This window comes from Pipra filicauda, unplaced genomic scaffold (assembly GCF_003945595.2).
Source record: "Pipra filicauda isolate LSUMZ 115617 unplaced genomic scaffold, ASM394559v2 scaffold344_size1527164_pilon, whole genome shotgun sequence".
Lineage (NCBI taxonomy): Eukaryota > Metazoa > Chordata > Aves > Passeriformes > Pipridae > Pipra > Pipra filicauda.
In genome coordinates, this window is record NW_024104470.1 from 905,503 (window position 1) to 922,949 (window position 17,447).

The 17,447-nt window shown below is 59.9% G+C and overlaps 1 protein-coding gene across 1 annotated transcript; it reads left to right on the top strand.

Annotated features, from left to right (window-relative positions):
• The first annotated feature begins 6,843 nt into the window (after window positions 1-6,843).
• On the top strand, window positions 6,844-17,318 carry SYNPO (synaptopodin). The gene is made up of 3 exons (XM_039384280.1): window positions 6,844-7,180; window positions 12,844-14,753; window positions 16,032-17,318. Exons 1-3 carry the CDS (start codon window positions 6,844-6,846, stop codon window positions 16,797-16,799), a joined length of 3,015 nt encoding a protein of 1,004 aa, XP_039240214.1. The 3' UTR covers window positions 16,800-17,318.
• The last annotated feature ends 129 nt before the right edge of the window (window positions 17,319-17,447 follow it).

The following is a 17,447-nucleotide window of genomic DNA, read 5'->3' on the forward strand; positions in this document are numbered from 1 at the left end:
AGCCATGCTTGTCCACACTCCCAGGGATCGCTCCAGGGACAGGGTCCGTCTTGTCATGCCAAGGGAAGCAATCACATCCCATCCCAGTTTCCTTGTGCACCTCCCCTGGGCACTGAACCCCCATGGAGAAGGCTTCCCTCCATCCATCCTGCACAGCCCTGCCGTATCCCTCCTCTTGCCATCCCCTCCCTGCTGGAAGTGCCAGTGCTGTCCTGTGGAAGGATATCAGGGTGGCACAGGGTGACACCACACTGGCCCCAGCCATGCACGGCTTTGGGGTTTAGTGGTGGGGTCCTTGTGCAAGGGGGTCACCCCACAGGCAGCTCGGCCATGCCTCCCCCTCAGCACACAGCCCGGCCATCCTGGCCAGGTATCCAGGGAGCTGTGAGGGATATTGGATTGCAGCAGATGGGAGAGTGTCTGCGCACAGGGCAACCAAATGCCACTGGGTGACAGCTACACCCCAGAGGTGTCTCCAGTATCAGCTGTGAGGGCAGTGCTCCCTAACAGAAAAACAGGAACCTCAGGGATGGGGGGTTGCCCTTGGGGGATTCGGCCACCCAGTCTCCTTGTCTGTGGTGCCACTGAGGGAAGGTGCCACGAGGAGAAGGTGCCACGTGGGGAAGGAAGGTGCCCAGCTCCCCTGAGGGGACATTCAGCTGCTGGCTTAGGGGAGGTGCAAAGCTCCCTGGATGTATACATTGCGACTGGGCTATTTTGGAAAGGGACAGGGCTGATCTTGTGACTGGAGCTGGGGACTGCAAGTCTGGGCAGCAGCGTCCTGCCTGAGTGACAGCGACCCGCTGCCTGACCCAGGAAACCCGAGAGCCCTCGCTGCACTGGGGACAGCTTTCACACCCCTTCCTGGCTTGTCTCATGATGACGAAAACCCAGCGTGGGGCAGGGACGTGCCTGGGAACAACACAGGAAAGCCGGGACAGAGCCCAAGTTGGGGGGCAAATCTGCCTTAAATCAGACTTAATGGTAACTCCATGGCCGGGCCACCCACAGTCCCCAGGGCTGTCTTGGAGGTGCACCCCACTGTTCTACAGCTGTGCCACCTCCTGGCCCTGCGCTGCATCTGGGACAGACCAGCCCAAGCATCGCAGTCCCCCAGCCCGGTGCTGCGAGCAGATGGAGACGAAGCCTTTCTGCAGACCCTGTCTCCCCCGGGCTCAGCAGCCTGAATGCCAGCAACGCCTGCCAAAAATATTTGTGTGGGATGTGGAAAGTTAACTTTAGTTTTCCTTTTTTCAATAGGAGGGGAGGTGGCAGGGTGTGAGAAAGGCAGGTGGGGGGGCTGTGCATCACCCGCCAGCGAGTGGGCAGGAAGAGAAGCTGAGCAAAAGGTCTTCTTGATGCCAGATTTCAGCACTTTGTGAATTGAAGAGGGGATTTTTTTTTTTTTTATTATTCCCTCACCAGCACAATTTTGCAGCTTCTCGCAGGGACTTGCTGCTGTCAGGAAGCACGAGGAGCCTCTCAGAGGGGCACGGTGGGCAGCTGCTCTTGGGGCTGTGAGCTGGGCACCGGTGCCCAACACAGGCATCCTTTGGTGCTTCACCCCTGAAATGGTCCCCAAAATGACCCTCATCCCCCTTTACAATCTTCATTTGCAGATGGGGGCTATCTCAGCCTGGTTTTGTGGACATGGTTGGTGCTGCTTCTCATCTTTGCCAGTGCACCTGAGGCATATATACCCATCCTACCCAGCCGGTATTCCAGCAGGTGGGATCAGCCCAGCAGCTTTTGCTAGAGATCCACGTTACTCATAAATATTCCCTTTCTGTGCTGCTTGTAGAGCCCAGGAGCTCTGTCCCAGAGGCAGGGTGGCTGCTCTCCAAAGCTCTGCTGCCGTTTCCCTGCCACCATGCCGGGCCCAGACTGGTTCCCAGGGATGCAGCAGATGCCTGACTCAGTATTTTGGTGGCGTGGGTGGCCCCGTCCCAGCAGCGTGTCCTTGGGGAACACCACTCAGGTCTCACCAAGGAGGGGTTTGCCTGGGGAACACCGGGACTGTGGGCGTCGCTCCCCAGGATATGCCCATTTGCAGAAAGCGCTCCCGAAAGGAAAGGGGGCGGCTTTGGAAGATGGTTTTCAGGGAGGTACCAGCTCCCCCAGCAAAATATCAAAGCAGCTACTGTGTAGGATGGGCTTGAGTTGTGCTGCCCAAGAAACCTGCTCCTTAGGGATAGGGTGAGGGAATGGGAGTGGGGAGATGCAGACCTGCTCCGAGAGGATCTCTGCTGACCTGGGCTGGGCTGGAGATATTTTTGGCAACTTTGTCTTCATTTGAGATAACCCAGCTCCCTCCAGCTCCCTCCAGCTCCAACAACTTGCCATGTTTCTAAGGAAAGACGTGGGTGGCTTCCTGCAACTATTGGGCCCCCAAATTACGTAAAGAACAGGGTGAGATTCCTTTTTCAGAGAGAAACATTGACATTCTCCCCCCAGGATTTCTTTGCAAATCTGTGTTGAATAATTGCAGCAGAGCAAGGCAGGAGGAAGGATTTCAGAAAGGGCAGATTTCCTTTGGGCATTCTCCAAAAAATGCAGCCTTGTGTTTGGGAAATGCCCAAGTGCCTGCTTTCAAATCTGCCTTCTTTTCCAAAATAACCTTGCTAAGGATGGGAGAAGTTTTGCAGAGAAGCTGTGTGAGCCTCAAGGAAGCTGCAGGCTGTATTCCTGCCAGAGCTCAGCCTGCGATGTTGACCTGGTGCCTTTTCTTATTTCACTGAAAAACCTTGCAATAACTCAGGGAGGGAGTTGGGATGGATAAAACCCTCTTTTCCTCCCCAGCTGGCTGTTGGGCTGGGAAATCCATCGTGATCTGATCCGTGTGCCCTGGGCGCTGTGGGTCTCCAGGTAGCAGAGGGCACTTCCCTGGGACCCAGCCTTGCTGTGAGCAGGGCTGGGTGATGCTGTGCTGAGCGGCTGCAAAGGACTCACAGGAATTTCCGTAGGCTGTAACCCATATCCTGTCCTGGGAGTGATGATATCCCCCTCTCCCAGCTGATACCTCATCTGTGTCAGTGCGTGGGTTCGTCATCCAGCAGGATTTATGTTCGACAGGAGGGAAGTGGGTCTGTCTGCTCTTGTCCTGATGCCACATGAGTCACTCAATGGTTAAACCCAGTTTTGTTAGCTGGATGCTGGAAATTTTTCCTTTTTGTTCCTGATAACCCTGACAAACATCCTCAGGGACTGGGTTCTTCCCTGAATGGTCCCAGCTCCAGAGCTGCAATGGTTCCCCAGCACTCACCACTATCGGGGTGTCCATAGCCACCTCTGGGCTGCCAAAGGGAAGGGAGTTGGGCACAGGGCTGCCTTCCCTGGGTGCTGTCCCCAGGGTGAGGAGAGATAGATGAAGGACCTGGAGTGGTGAGCATGGGGTGGACTTGGGGTGGGGGCCTTTCCAAATGAACTTTGCATCTCAGGGAGTCCTTCTTCATGGGGAGCAGTGCTGGAGCTGGAGCTCAGGCTGAGACTGTCAGGAGCTGCTGCAATGTCTGGGGCCATAGGAAATCAGTGTGTGCACAAGCATCCTCAACGCTCCCCTTTCCCTTCACACAGGTCCTTGGATGCTGGTCCTCTGCCTGCAGAAAAAGAAACATTCCTGCAAAATCCTTCTTGCTGACCTGTCTCCCCTGGCCAGATCCTTCCTGTTGGGTCTCTGAAAGTTGCCTGATCCAGTGACATCGTGCCTGGTCCTCCTACCTGCAAGAGGAGTAAAGCCGAGCTTGTGCCCAGCTCCCCCTGTCTCAGACACTGCCCGTGCTCTGAGGGGGGCTGACAGGGAGGATCCAGGCCCCTGGCCATGTGGAGTGGGTTGGCAAGGTTGTGGAGTGCCAGTGAAGGAAAGTGGTGAGGATGCTGAGGGCAAGTCTCCAGCAGTCCTGCCTCCACCCCCAGCCTGGCTGCCCTGTGCCTGGCGAGGCTGAGCAGACACCCTGTGTCTGTGGGATGGCCGAGGGGGACGCTGAGGGGGACACTGGCTGTTGGCAGGAGAGGGGGAGCAGAGGGGAGCAGAGATGCCATCAGCTCCAAAGTATTTCTGCTTCAAAGCCAGGGGAGCAGCAGAGATGGACTGGACTGCTGGGAGGCAAGTCAAGTGGGAGCTTCCAGAGGGAGCTGAGGGAGCTCAACGGGGATGCACAACATCCCACACTGGAGGGCAGCAGCCTGGCCTCAGCAGAAGAGCCTGCAGCCCCCTGCAAGTGCCCTGGCTCTGCCCCAGAGCTGCCCCCCACAGCAGACAGCCCCACAGCCAGCCCCAGCCAGGAGTGGAAAGTGGTAAAGATCCAACGGGTCCTCATCAACCCTGACACTGAGCCAAGGAAAGCAGGTAAGAGAAATCCCCTTTGGCCACTGTCCCCCACCCAGAAAGGCACTGCTGTGCTCCTGCTGGGAATACCCAGCTCTTCCCAGGGCAGGACCTCCGTCGGGTTAGAGATCCCAGGCTCCCAGCAGAGCTGCTGGGACTATTTTAGCTCGAGATGATCTCTCTGGCCTTAAAAATAAGGAGGAATCTGTGGCTTTTCTCGGGAGGGGGGTGGGAAGGCAGCAGACGGGTTCCCACCGTCTCCAAGAACTCAACCCATCCCAAAGCAGGGCATGAACGGGGTGGAATTCCCAGCCTTCACCTCGGCCATGGGGCTTGGTGGGACCATGCCCAGAGGGGGGTGGTCAGGGCCAGCTCCTGAGGCTGTGCCTGGGACAGGGACACCTCTCCCCTATCAGCTATGGGTGGCCAAGCACCCCTCACATGGCTTGGGGCCATTTCTGTCAGCCCCTGGTTTAAAAATTAAGTGCTTTATTTCAGGCCAGTTGGTTCCTACAATGCTCTCTGCCATTGCCTCACTTCACAGCCTGTGTCACAGCCTGCCATTCCTCTCTGCCCGTGACTGTCCCTTCAGACGTGGTGACACAAATACAGGCGCATATCTGGGGTTACTGTGGCTGCTTCCATGCCTGGACCTCCCCACCTCCATGTGGGAGATGCTCCCACAGAACTCATCCTCTTACAGGCCTTGGATCATTTTTAAACCCTGCTTCCACCCCTCTTTCTATTTTGCTCCTGCCCAGCTGTTATCTCAGCTGCCACACGGCGCTGAGGCAGGTGTGTCCCTGTCCCCATGGGATGGTGTTATCAGATGCTGCTCCTCAGCTCAGAGTGTGGTTTTCCCAAAGCAGCTCCCAGGGTGGGGTGGGGTGGGGTGGGACCAGCTGAGGATGCTCAACAGGAACCCGGTGCCCAGAATCCCTCCCCTGCCTTTTTGCAGGGTCAGACATCCTCCAAACCAGCAGCTCCTGGATGGGACACAGGCTGGGAAGCTCAGCCAAGCCCTTTTGGCTCACGGCTGCTCCAGCAGCATCGTGTTTCAGGGCTCAGCACACAAACCAGATGGACCCAAATAAATAGTCTTCCCATTTCTCACTGCTCTGGGATGGCAGATCTGCGGTGGGGAAAGGTCAGGCCTGACTCTGTCCAGGCTCAGCATTTTCCTAACCCGCGCCGCCATCCAGCACTTTTGCTGCCAGCCTGGAATTTTAAAGTAACTCAACAGGTTTGTTGGAAAGAGTTTGTCTGTCCCGTTTCCTCCCCCTCCAAGTGAGATCACCACCAGCCACTGCCTGCGGGACCCGTCAGACTTTCCAGAGCCTCCAGGCAGGATGTCACTGAGGGTCCTGAGCACCGGGAGCAGCTCCGAGACCTTGCAGAAAGCCTGCAGGTTTGGGAAAGAGAGGTTTGGTTCAGTGCAGAGGAGGGAGGGAAGGGCAGGTGCCCTTGTAGGTGCTGTCCGAGGCTGTCCCTGCAGCAGGGCGTTTGCAGGAGCATCCCTGGGAGGTGTCAAGGATTTGCTCTTCTTCTCCTTAGCTGGCTGGGGGTACAGGAACTCCCACACTATCCAGCTTCTGCAGGAGAAAAGGCTGCATCCATCTGCACCCAAAGTGATGCAGGGCTGGCCCTGGGAGCTGGGAGCCAAGCGGGTGCCCCGCCTCGAGCTGTGTGGACCCACCCAGGTGGGTCCCAGGTGCCCCTTTGGTCCCCATCCAGCAGCCCAAGGCCAGGCTGGCTGCTCCCAAATATCCGGCATGGCGGCCCGGACTGGTTGGCACCTCTTGGGGCAGGCTGGGGAGCGCAGGAGCCCCAGGTAGAGGCAGAGGCTGGGAGATGCAGGAGGCAGGACTGGTTTCTCTGTCTGGTGTGCAAATAAACAGAAGGTTTCGCTCCCTGGGGGCTGCCGAGCCAGTGCCAGGCTCCTTCAAAAACCAGAAAAGCACAAAAAAGCACAGAGGGGCAGGAAGAAAGGAAATTAGAAAGGCAAAAAATCAGGCCAAGAGCTCATCCTGCAGCGTGGACAGGCTCAGGAAGGGGGTGAGACTGGTCTCACTCGCAGCGCTGCCTGGCAGTGAGGTGCTGGAGGTGAGAGGTGATGCTGGCTCCCCAGAGATCATCTTGCCCAGGACTGTGGTCCCCTTGTCACTCGGAGCAGACCATCCCTGGCAGAGGGCTTTCTGTGCTCTTCCCAGGAGGTCCTCAGGGCGGTGACACCGGTGCTGGAGTTTTGCCCGTCTCCAAGTGCCTCAAACCTTTAGGCACTGGGGAAAACTACGGAAAGGGAAATCCCCACGTCCCCGACAGCGTCTGAAACGTAAGGTGCTGCAGGTCCCCAGCAGTGCTGGGAAGAGGGAAAAGAGGGTAAGAGGATGCTCGGGGCTGGGTAAGAGGAATGTGCAGGACTGGGAGAGATGGATGCCTCAGGATGAGACAAGGGGATGCCCTGGGCTGAGAAGGGGATGCACAGAGCTGGGTAAGGGGATGCCCCGGATGGGAAGGGGATGTCGCGATTGCTCTCACCCCGCAGCCGGCTCAGGCTGCTCAGGGCAGACCCAACCGGGACGAGAAGCGGCGGAGCAGGGACACCGGGGGCGGCGGGACGGCTGCCGGTGTCGCCGGGGAGGGGGACCCGTCCCGTCCGGTCGGTCGGTCGGTCTGTCGGGGCGGGCAGGGGCAGGGGCAGTGACGGCGAGACCCGCCAACCCCCGGCCCCGGCCCCCGCCCGCCGCCCCCCCGGGCCCGCTCCGAGGGCGGAGCTGCCGCAACTTTCCTGCCCGCCGCCTCCTCCCCGGTGCAGTCGGGCTGTGCGGGGCGGCGGCACCGGCACCGGCACCGCGGGTACGGTCGGGCTGGGGGGCTGGGGGGCAGCGACCGGGGGGCGCCGGGCGGGGGCCGGGGGGGCCGGAGGGTGCAAGTGCAGAAGTGACGGCGGGGCGGGGGAGGTTGGGTGGGCGCGCAGAGGGGAGGGCAACGCGGGTGCTGGGATCCGGGGGTGTCCGGGGGTGCCGGGCGATGGCAGTGCGCAGGGGGTGCAGAGGGCTCCGGGGGTGCACAGGGGTTCAGAGAGTACATGCTCAGAACCCCCGTGGGTGCTGTGGTGGGCGAGGGGTGAGTGATGGGGGCTGAGCAGGGTCTCTCTCTGGGAACGAGAGGGGCAGGTGTCGGTTCCCTCTGCCCGCACCCGGATGTCCGATGTGGGGCGTGGGAGGCACAGCAAGGAAACACGGGGGCATGTGGGGGGATGTGGGGGTGCCCCTGGGGCAGGGTCGCACCTCCCAGCTCTGCAGGACGTCTTCCCAGGCGATGTCCCCTGCCCCCTACGATGGGGACGTGATCTCCCCTGGCCATGCCACCCATGCTGGGGACACGAGGTCTGTCCCTCGGCTTGGCAGCCAGCAGGATGGATCCCTTACGGATTGTGCAAGGGACAGGCGAAGGCCCCGTTTCGTTCCGCTCCCCTCCCGGCTCTGTCCACTCGACAGGGACACACCGAGCCTTTTGACCTTCTCTCGCCAGGCCAGCGCTGCTGGCTCGGGGCACCAGCCTGGTGGGGCTGTCACTGGGTCCTGGCAGCCTGGGATGGGTCACAGCGAGTTCAAGCACCAGTGGGCACAGTGGGGCTGGGACCCCAGGCAGGATAGGGGTACCTGGCCGTAGGATGGGCTGGCTCTGCTGCAATCTGGATGGACGGGTGTCAGGGCAGCCAGGAGGAGGTCTGCCTGGCTCCAGCCCCCTTTTCCGAAGCTAAAAGCTTAGTTTTTGGCCAGCTGGGAGAAGGTGCATCCTCCACTTTTGCAGTGCAACAGCCTCTTCTTGCCCAGTGTGGATGTGTGCAGGGCTGAGGCTGCTCACTTGCACCCCCCCGGGAAGTGGGGGTGGGCAGGGGAAGTCTGCCCCCATTCAAACTTAATCCCACCACTCTCTTCTCCTCCTCCTGGGTGGGAGATGGGTGCCCCAGGATTCGCTTGGAGACTGTGGGGCCATTTCAGTAGGATTTGGGTGCTGGCTGGGAGCCGGGGGGAGCATTGGGAGGCAAACAGCTCCAAATCCAGCAAAGCCCTTGTGAACAGAGCACAGGGAAAACTTGCAAGCGCATTGAATTTTCTCGCTGTGCCAGATTTTGTCTCTGGCAAAGGCGCCTGTCAGGAGAGGCCCAGCTCAGAGCGTCCTGCCAGGCGGGCAGGGTTGGTCCCACCATGGCACCCACTGCCTGAGCCAGAGCTTTTTGGGTCTGAAGGGTGAGTGTGGGTAAAACCTTCATGGAGGTGTTATATCTGGGGTATAGGAGGGTTGGAAGCTGGGAGTTAGGCAGAAAATTGTCATCTTTTTATCCATATGTTTGAATCATATACGTTTCTAGCTAGCTCAACTGCCTGTCTGTGCTACCCACCGTGTTTTCCTAGCAGCAGATTATTTGGGATAACTCTGGGAGCTGGAGGGAAGTGTGTGCTCGGACTTAAATGTGTGTGAGTTGGTGCACATTGCAAAAAATCCTGCACAGCTGTAGCTGGGGCAAAGGGCCAGTTGGCTGCTCTGCCAAAAAACCTGCTTACATTTCCTCGGTGTCCAAAGCCCTCAATGTTTGGGTGAAAACACTGGATCTCCCCTCCCCAGAATGCCCGGCTGTGAATGTTTGTTGGGGTTCATGGCAGGTGACACAGCACCACGTCCCTCTGGAGGTGGGGTTTGTCTTGGTTTCGCTCCTGGTTTTGCCAGTGAGATTTTGTTGGCAAGATGCACCATTTGGGTTGACCCACAGCAGCCAAGGAACTTTTGAAAAGGGGGAAAAGCACCTGGTGGTTATGGATGGTGAGTGGTGTGCTGTGCAAAGGAGGATTTGGGGTTTCTGATCTGTGTTCTGCCGGTGGGAGGTCTGGTGGGACACTGAGCATGGCCAAGATGGGCTGAGCATCCAAACTCAGAGCAGGCTAGGGACAGAGTGAAGACTTTGGAGTCACCTGCCAGCTCTGACTCCAAGATTTCACATGGCCTGTTGTATCCTGCTGGTCCCACTGGGACTTGGGTACCTCCTGGCTTCTCCATACAAGGACTTCTCACCATACACAGCTTCCAAGTCACTGTTTTCCTTCCTGTGACATCCCAGCCACGTTGAGATCATCAACTTCCACTGAATCTGTCAGTTCAGCAGGCCCTGGAGTATCTCCCCTCCCTGAAATTTGGGTCCAAATCCTCATTCCAGTCCATCTCAGGGCAGGATAGGCCACAAGCTATGTCTGATACATCTTCACCTTCATTTGGGGTCAGATGGTGATTCCTGCCTTTCCTGGGTGGACTTCAGACATTCTGCAGTAGCGCCATTCAGGAGGATCCGTCCTTTGCATGGAAAGGTGAGCTGGAAGGAATTTTTTTTCCCCGTCTGGTCAGGAAGGGAGAGCAACAAAAATGCCTTTCATCACCTTCGTCATCCTCGCTCTGGGGGAGAGAGCACAGTACGTGCTGTGGGAAGGATGACTGACAGCTCGGTAAGAAGCTGTTAAGCCCTGCACTTGGGGGATGTTCTGGAAGTCACCCCTGGAGCAATGGAAAACCTATGGAGCAAGTGCCTATATAAACATGTAGATAGAGATCTATAGGCTCCTCTGGCTGGAATTGATGTGCGTTGAACTGGAATAGCACTTGGGGTGCTCACGTGTGCCGGGAGTCCAGCAGCTGTGCAGGGCACAGGGAGCGTGTCCTTCTCCAGCATCTCTGGGCCACAGGCGACCAAACATGGACCCCGTGTGGGGACAAAGAAGTGGAGAGGGCTGGTGGTGCTCATTGTGTTGGAAGATTTGGAGGGGGGAGATGTTTCCATCCTGAAGGACAGTGTCATGGCAAGTACAGTGGGAAGGAAGGAAGGAAGCACGGAAGAGCACAAGAAGAGCCAGTCACGCTTCAGATTTTGGACTGGACTCCCATTAATGGGCGGAAACCCCAGTGCTGCATGAGCCCCCGGCGCCCTTGGCCACACATAGTTTTACTTTTGCCTCCTCCCCACGCTGCTCCAGCAGCCTCACACCCCTCCTCCTCCTCCCCAGCACCTGGACATTCTCAGCGAGTTCAGCTCCCTCACACCTGCCTGGGGCTGGGGAAAGGAACCAGCCAGGCTCCCAGCTGGCAGGGGATGGCGGGGAAGGAGGATGGGAAACATCATGGCTGGGAGGGGAGCGAGAGGTGCAGGAGCTGCCCCAGGTGGCAGGACCTCTCCAGCGGGGATAAAGGCTCTGGGATGAATAACCTAATCCCACAGCTAAGGCTGGAGCAGGGAAGGGAGATCTCTGCAATTTCCTCTGGACTGCCAGAGGCTTTGGTGCTCTCCATCCATGTGATAAAAATTGAATGTGAAGAGCAATTCTTAACGACAGCATCCACCGTAGTATCCTGAGGGATTAATTTCCAGTGGACTCGGGTAGACCAGCCCAGGAATGGTGGACGCTGGCTGGGCAGGGGCAGAGAGGCTGCTGGAAGAGTGGAGGGGTGCATACAGATGGGAATGGATTCTAGATAGAGGATTTCAGGTGGGGAACTCCACCCTGCAGCACATCCTGGCCCAGAGTGATGCCCATGCCTGGGATGGGGATACCTGGGGGCAAAATCCCAGGGGACAAATCCCAGTGTTGGTCCTGGCTACATAGGAGTGTATCTAGCAGCTAGTCCAAGCAGGAAGGGGCTGGCCAAGAGCTGAGTCATCCCTCCAGCACGGAGGAGGTCCCCCCGGGCCCCTCCATTGCTGTTAAAAGGCGGTAGCAGGAGCGAGAGGCTGCGAAATGGCTCCGCCGAGAGCTCGGCTTCTTAGGCAGCCCTGGCCTCCGAGGGAGCGGGGATGCTCAGCTCGGAGCACGAAACCCGCAGACATCTGGAGCCTGTGGCTTGTTTCTCAACGGCTCCTTGGCTGTATTTCTGCTCCGTTTCGGAGATAAAGGCGGCGAGGGTGACCCCGCGGCGCGGGGCCCGCGGTGCTGGCCGCCCTCCAGCCAGCCCGGCCGGAGGAAACCGCGGCCCCGCTCTGCGCCGCCGCCAAAGCAAACAGAAATGGGGCGTTGAACAATGCCGGGCGCGAACCGGGGGGGATGCTGGCCACCGGCATCGCCCCTGCGGACGGGCTCCTCATCTCCAGGAGAGTTTCCACTGGCATCTCCTCCTCCTCTGCCCTGTGCCCAGCCAAAACCCTCCTGTCAGGCAGCCTGAAGGCTTCATCCAGGGCATCCTGCACACCTCAGCGGTGTGTAGGGACTTGATGGGTGTTGAGGGAGGTAGGAAGGTAGGAGGAAGAAGAGGTGCCCAGTTTCTAAGAGCCCTCCTGCTTACCGTGGGCTTGCTGGAAGGATTTGGCTTAGTCATCTATCCCTTCCCTCGCTGGTAGGCTGAGCCACTGCTGAAAATATCCTGGAAGGCTCCCAAGCAGCACAGAAGGCAAGAAAATCAGAAACACATGAAGGAAGAGGAGACGGGAAGGGATGGGAAGGGAAGGGGAGCAGGGCTTGGGGCAGGCTGGCCACCCACCTCCCTGCTGAGGCCGGAGCAGGGACACCCGTCACAGCCATCCTGGCAGCTTTTGGAGGAGGGGCTGCACCCCTGGTGGGTGCGGGTGTGATGCTGATGGTCGGCACTGGAGTCTGTGCCCAGCAGTGCCCTCGTCAGGACTGAGGACACTGCCCTTCCCACGGGCACTTTGGAGTGAGCTTGTAGGAAATTGCTCACCCTGAGAAAATGTATTCCCGGCAGCTCCACATCCTCTCAGTCTTCGGGAAGGGCTGGTGCCCTGACCTTTGGCCAGCACAGGAGAAGCCCAGCGGCACTCGGCTGCTCGCCACGGGGTTTGTGCCAGGCTTTTAGCACGTTGTTTTTAGCACTTGTGTTGAGTCCTGAGGCGGGAGGGTGGCTCCTTGCTGTGTCAGTGTCTGTGTCCAGCTGGTCAGGATCTGCACAGCTTCTGTCAGCTACTGCCATCTCGTGTTCCTCCGTGCATCAATCCCCCAGCGGACTGGCCCCCAGCCTTGCCATGAGGTTGTGGCAGGCTGGCATCTCCCTGCTGACCTCACATTTATTTTGGGGCTCAGAATGGCGGGATTTGGGGTGAGGGTCTGGGGGAGACACACACACACTGGCCTCTTCCCTGCCCACTGCCTCCACAAGCCAGGGCCAAAGCCATGTGATCTGCAACTGGAGACCTGCCGAGCCCTCAGAGAAATCCCATGTGGTCACCATGGTGGGTGCACAGAGCCCAGATGGAATATGGGGTGGGATAGGGGGAAAGGTCCCAAGTGTCCCTATGTGTCTCTTGGGCTTTCCCATCTGTCCCAGCATCTTAGTGGGGTGCTGGGCTGGGTCCCCACCACCCCTGAAGTGTGCTATCACCCCCATGCACCCCAGCCCCAGAGCATCTTTCCTGCCTTCCCCCAGCTGCCAGGAAAGGAGTTGGAATGCCAGTCCTGGGCAGGGAGGGCTGAGACCCCACATCCCCACTGAGCCCCCCTAACCCCTGTCTCCCTTCTGTTCAGGTCTCTCCCGCAGTGCCAGCCTCTCAGAGAAGGAGCTGAAGGAGGCAAAGGCACGGAGCCAGAGGATCGCGGCGCAGCTCACCACGGCGCCCGGCCCTAGCTCCAAGGGCGTCCTGCTCTTCCACCGCCGCAGGCAGCGCGTCGACGGGCTCACGGGGGCTGGGAATGGCGGGGGGCTGCTGCTGAGCCCTGCGCCCCAGCCCCGGCAAGCGGCCATGGAGGAGGGCGAGGGGCAGGGGGTGAAGGCGGAGCCTGACCAGCCCGGCAACCCGGGAGAGAGGATGCGGACAAATGCACCCCCGTGCCAGGAGCCGCCTGCTGAAGCCCAGCAGGTCCCACTCAGCGTCTACCTGAAGGAGAACATGGCATCAGCCACCACCAATGGCGTGCAGGAGCAGGCGGCCGGTGGGATAGAGAGAGGGATGGAGGGGCTCGGGGATGCAGGAGCCCCTGCGGGGCTAAGCATGGCACCTGTTGCCCTGCCACAGCACGCTGAGGAGGGGAAAAACATTGACGTGCCCAGTGAGGTGCCCAGTGCGCCAGCGGGGACAGCCACAGGGATGGCATCCCCAGGTGGCCAGCAGCAGAACGGGGTGCCGAGCCGGCAGTACTATGAGGTCCATCTCACCCTGGCCAAGCCCAAGCCTGTGAAGAACCGGACAGCCAGACCCTTCGGCACCCAGGCATCCCCCACCAGCAGCCAGCCGGCGGAGGAACCCCCTGCCCCAGAGCTGCCCCCACCGCCCACCTACGCGGAGACCCTCAGCAGCCCCCCACCGCTCACCCGTGTCCGCTCCCCCCCTGCCTACTCGGCCCTGTACCCCTCTCAGGAGCAGAAGATGCTGCCAGGTCCCCTCCTGGGCTGTGGGGTGAGTGGACCAAACCCCTTGCCCAAAACAGGGATCCTGGAGGAGTCGGCTGCCCGGAGAGGAAGCAGAAAGTCCATGTTCACCTTTGTGGAGAAGCCAAAACTAGGCCCCAATCCCGACCTGCTGGACCTGGTTCAGAGTGCAGACAGCAGGAAGAAGCAGAAAGATCAGGGAGAGCCCAGTGCAGAGGATGAGCCCTTCGTCCTTGGGGCTGAAGCTGCCAACTTTGTCCCCAGCAGTGCATCCAGGAGTGGGCACCACCTCCCGCCAGCTGAGGATGCTCCGGCATGGTCCTCCTGCCTCAAGTCTCCCACCATCCAGCCCAAGCAGAAGCCGCAGCCCAGCCACATCCTCAGTGAAGCGAGAGGGAAGGGGGCTGAGCTCTTTGCTCGCCGGCAGTCCAGGATGGAGAAGTTCATCATCGAGGCTCCCTCCCAGCCTGAGCTGCTGCGGTGCCCATCGCCCACCATGTCTCTGCCTCCCTCCTGGAAATATGACAGCAATGCTTACCTGTCACCCATGGTCTCCAGACGCCCCTCCAAGAGTCCCTCCAGGCCCTCCAAAACCCCCCCTGCCTCTCTGTATGGCAACAACCTGATGGAGAATGAGGTCTCCCAGAAGGAGCTGGAGATCTCCAAGCACCAACCCTACCAGCTTCAGTCCTCTCTCTTCATCCTCTCCCCATCTAAGGGGCCGTCAAGGTCCATGCCCCAAGAGATGCCTCCACCCAGACCCTCTCTTCCAGATGCCTACCCCTACCCCCAGCAAGCCTCCTGCCCGACCTCTCCATTGCCTCCTTCCCCTGTTTGGCATCCCCCTGTCGTGCCCAGTGCCAGCCAGACCACCTCCAGCCCCTTCCCTGGCACTGCCGGGGCTCTGCCCCTGACTCACGAGAGCCGTGCCAGTCCCGGAGCCAGTCCCGGAGCCCCGGCTGAGGTGCTCCTGGCCTCCCCATGCCGCCTGCTGCCGCCCCGGGGGAAGGCAGGCTTCCAGGCACCCCGGCCCTCCTACTCCACCAGGAATGCTGGCATCGAGCCCCAGGTGTGGAAACCTTCTTTTTATTACAAGTAGTGGTGGCGGAGAGAAAAACATGGGGGTCGTAGGCTGAGTCCTCCCTAACTGCTCATGGGAGCACCAAAAGCCAAACCAACTGCAAAAAAAGGGGGTAAAAAGAAAAGGAAATAGAAAAAAGAAGTGGCTGGGAGGCTGCAGTGCTGGGATAGTGGGTGGCAGGCACTGCTGAGCCCCCAGCGAAATGGGAGCTGAGGAGCCCCGGGGAGGCAGCAGGAGTTGGGGCATAGAGCCCACAGGATCCCAAACAGCCATCAGGAGCCTGCCTGTGCTGCCAGGGGGCTGACGGTGCTTTCTCTCTTCTCTCGTCTGGAAACTGTACAGAGCATCGCACCTCTGGCTCCCTCCTTTCCTCACCTCCCGCCTTTCCAGCGCTCAGAGCTCTGCCTGCTCATCTGCATCCCCTCTGTCCTGCGGTTCCTCTCGGCCTCCTACCAAAGCAAACCTGGAGGGGACACCCCACCTTTCCACCTCACTGTGCCTGCTCCTGGCTCTTCTGCTGCTCCTTCAGGATCTGTCCTCATTTGCTTCCTCACTGCAGAGGAAGAGCTGCATCCCTCAGGAACAGTAAATTCCTGTGGTACCAGGACAAGGGACACTGTGGAGTGCCTGTCCCTCCCTGGGCTCAGTGCTGGAGCTGGGGTGGGTGGTGCTGTGTGGTATGGTTGGAAGCAAGGATGTGCTGGGATGAGGAGGGTGGTGAGGGCAGGGCTGCTGCGTGATGCTCAGCCTGGGGCTCGTGGTCCAGCCGTGCCTCTGCCCATCCCTCACTCCCACCACTCTCCCCATGGTGTCAAGTTGCCTTTTGACCGTGCTTTTATTTCTCCTGCATTTTTCTTTTTCTCCCCTCTTTCTGAATACACTCTCTGCGCTGTCACACCTGACTCTTCTCTTTTCTGCCGTCTGGGGAGCAGTGCCGGGCAATGGACACCTGGGATCTCAGAGCATCCCCCAGAGGGAGGCTTTAGGAAGCTGCAGGTAGTGAGAGGGCCTGAGACGTATTTTGGGCAAGGAGGATTAATGGCAGGCTCAGCCTGCCCCGACCTCCTTGACAGGCAAGGGGGTGAAGAGTCAAATGCATTTTGGGGAGCCCTTGCAGGGGTGCAATGCACGAGGAGGCATCCCCAGCTCCTGTGGGGCTGAGCCAGCGTGACTCTTACCCTGGCACCCCTCCTGCTGCTGTCCCCCTGCTCTGTCCCTTCGTTCCCCCGAGTGGGGGTCACTAACCCGCTCTCTGTCCCTCTCCAGGACAGGCGGTCGTCCCTCCCTGCATCGCCCACTTGGACGCCCCGGCTGGCACGGCGCCCGGGCAGCCTGGACGGCTGGGCCAGCCCGGCCTCGGTGCCCGAACTGGATGAGGGACCTCCCATGTCACCTCCATGGAGCGAGAGGTCCCTGTCCCCGCTGCGGCAGGACGCGGACCCCCGGGCCAGCCGGCAGATGCAAGCGCGGCTTGCCAGGAACATCATCAACGCTGCCCGCAGGAAGAGCTCCTCTCCCAAAGCCGTGGGGCTGGAGGGCTCCCGGCCCTTCACCCCCATCTCCGCTGGCCCCCCCAGCCTGCCCCAGTCCCCCCGGCTGGGGCCCAGAGCGCCGGCACTGCAGGCTGCCAGCAGCGTGCTGGGGAGCCTGGGCAGCCCCTCGCCCACCCACAAAAGCCCCTTGCGATCGCCCCGGGCAGGCAGCCCCCAGTTCTGTGCCTCCCCCGGCATGCCCCGAGCCGCCTGGGCAGAGGGTCGCCGGCTCCTGCTGCCACCCAGCACGTCCTCCTGCCCCATCCCCAGGCTGTCCCCCATCCCCAAGAGCCCCCTGCCATCCCCCGTGGTGGGCGGGCGATGCCCAGCCAAGCGCTGCACCTCCCGGTCCCCGACAGACTCGGACGTCTCCCTCGACTCCGAAGACTCGGGGACCAAGAGCCCGGGAATCCACAGTTTCAACCTCTGTCCCCGGGGCTGGACCGGCAGCCTGCGGCTGAAGACGGGGGGTCTGCCCTCGGGGGCCCCTTGCACCTCCTAGATGAGCCAGCCCCAGCCAAACCACCCCCTTCCTGGACCTGTCAGCCTGGGTGATGCCACCCGCTGACCCCCCCACACCGGGAGCACCCCAACCCTCGGGGCTGAGGTCCCCAAAAACCAGTGTCCCTGCGGAGCTGCCGCAGCCCCTCGGTGTGCCAGCAGGGTCAGGTGCCTCCTGCTCGCCCGCCATCCCGTGGTCCTGCTCTATTTTTACCACCCTAACCTTTCTGGGCAGGACTGCGTGATCAGCACGCAGGAGCAGGCAGTGGGGAGAGCCAGCCCCCTCCCTCAGCAGTCCCTGCCCACCAGCCAGCCCCCTCCCACATAGCCAGGATGGGATGGGCTCGGTGGTCCCCTGTGAGCTCCCTGTCCCCAGCTGCCAGGTGTTACCCTGGGGTGTCACTGCAGCTCTGCTTTGCTGGGGTGGCACAGCCACCGTATCCAGCAGGGATGGGCAGTGTGCCATGACCAGGTTCCCTCTCCCAGCCTCCAGAACTATCCAGTTTCAACTGAAAACAGATTCTGGGGAGGAAAAGTTAATTTTTCATTCCATCTCCCCAGTTCTTCATTGCTTTTTTTTTTTTTTTTACTTTAGACTCCTTCTCAAAGAAATTCTCCCAAATCCTTCCTTCCCTGGTGACCAAAATGA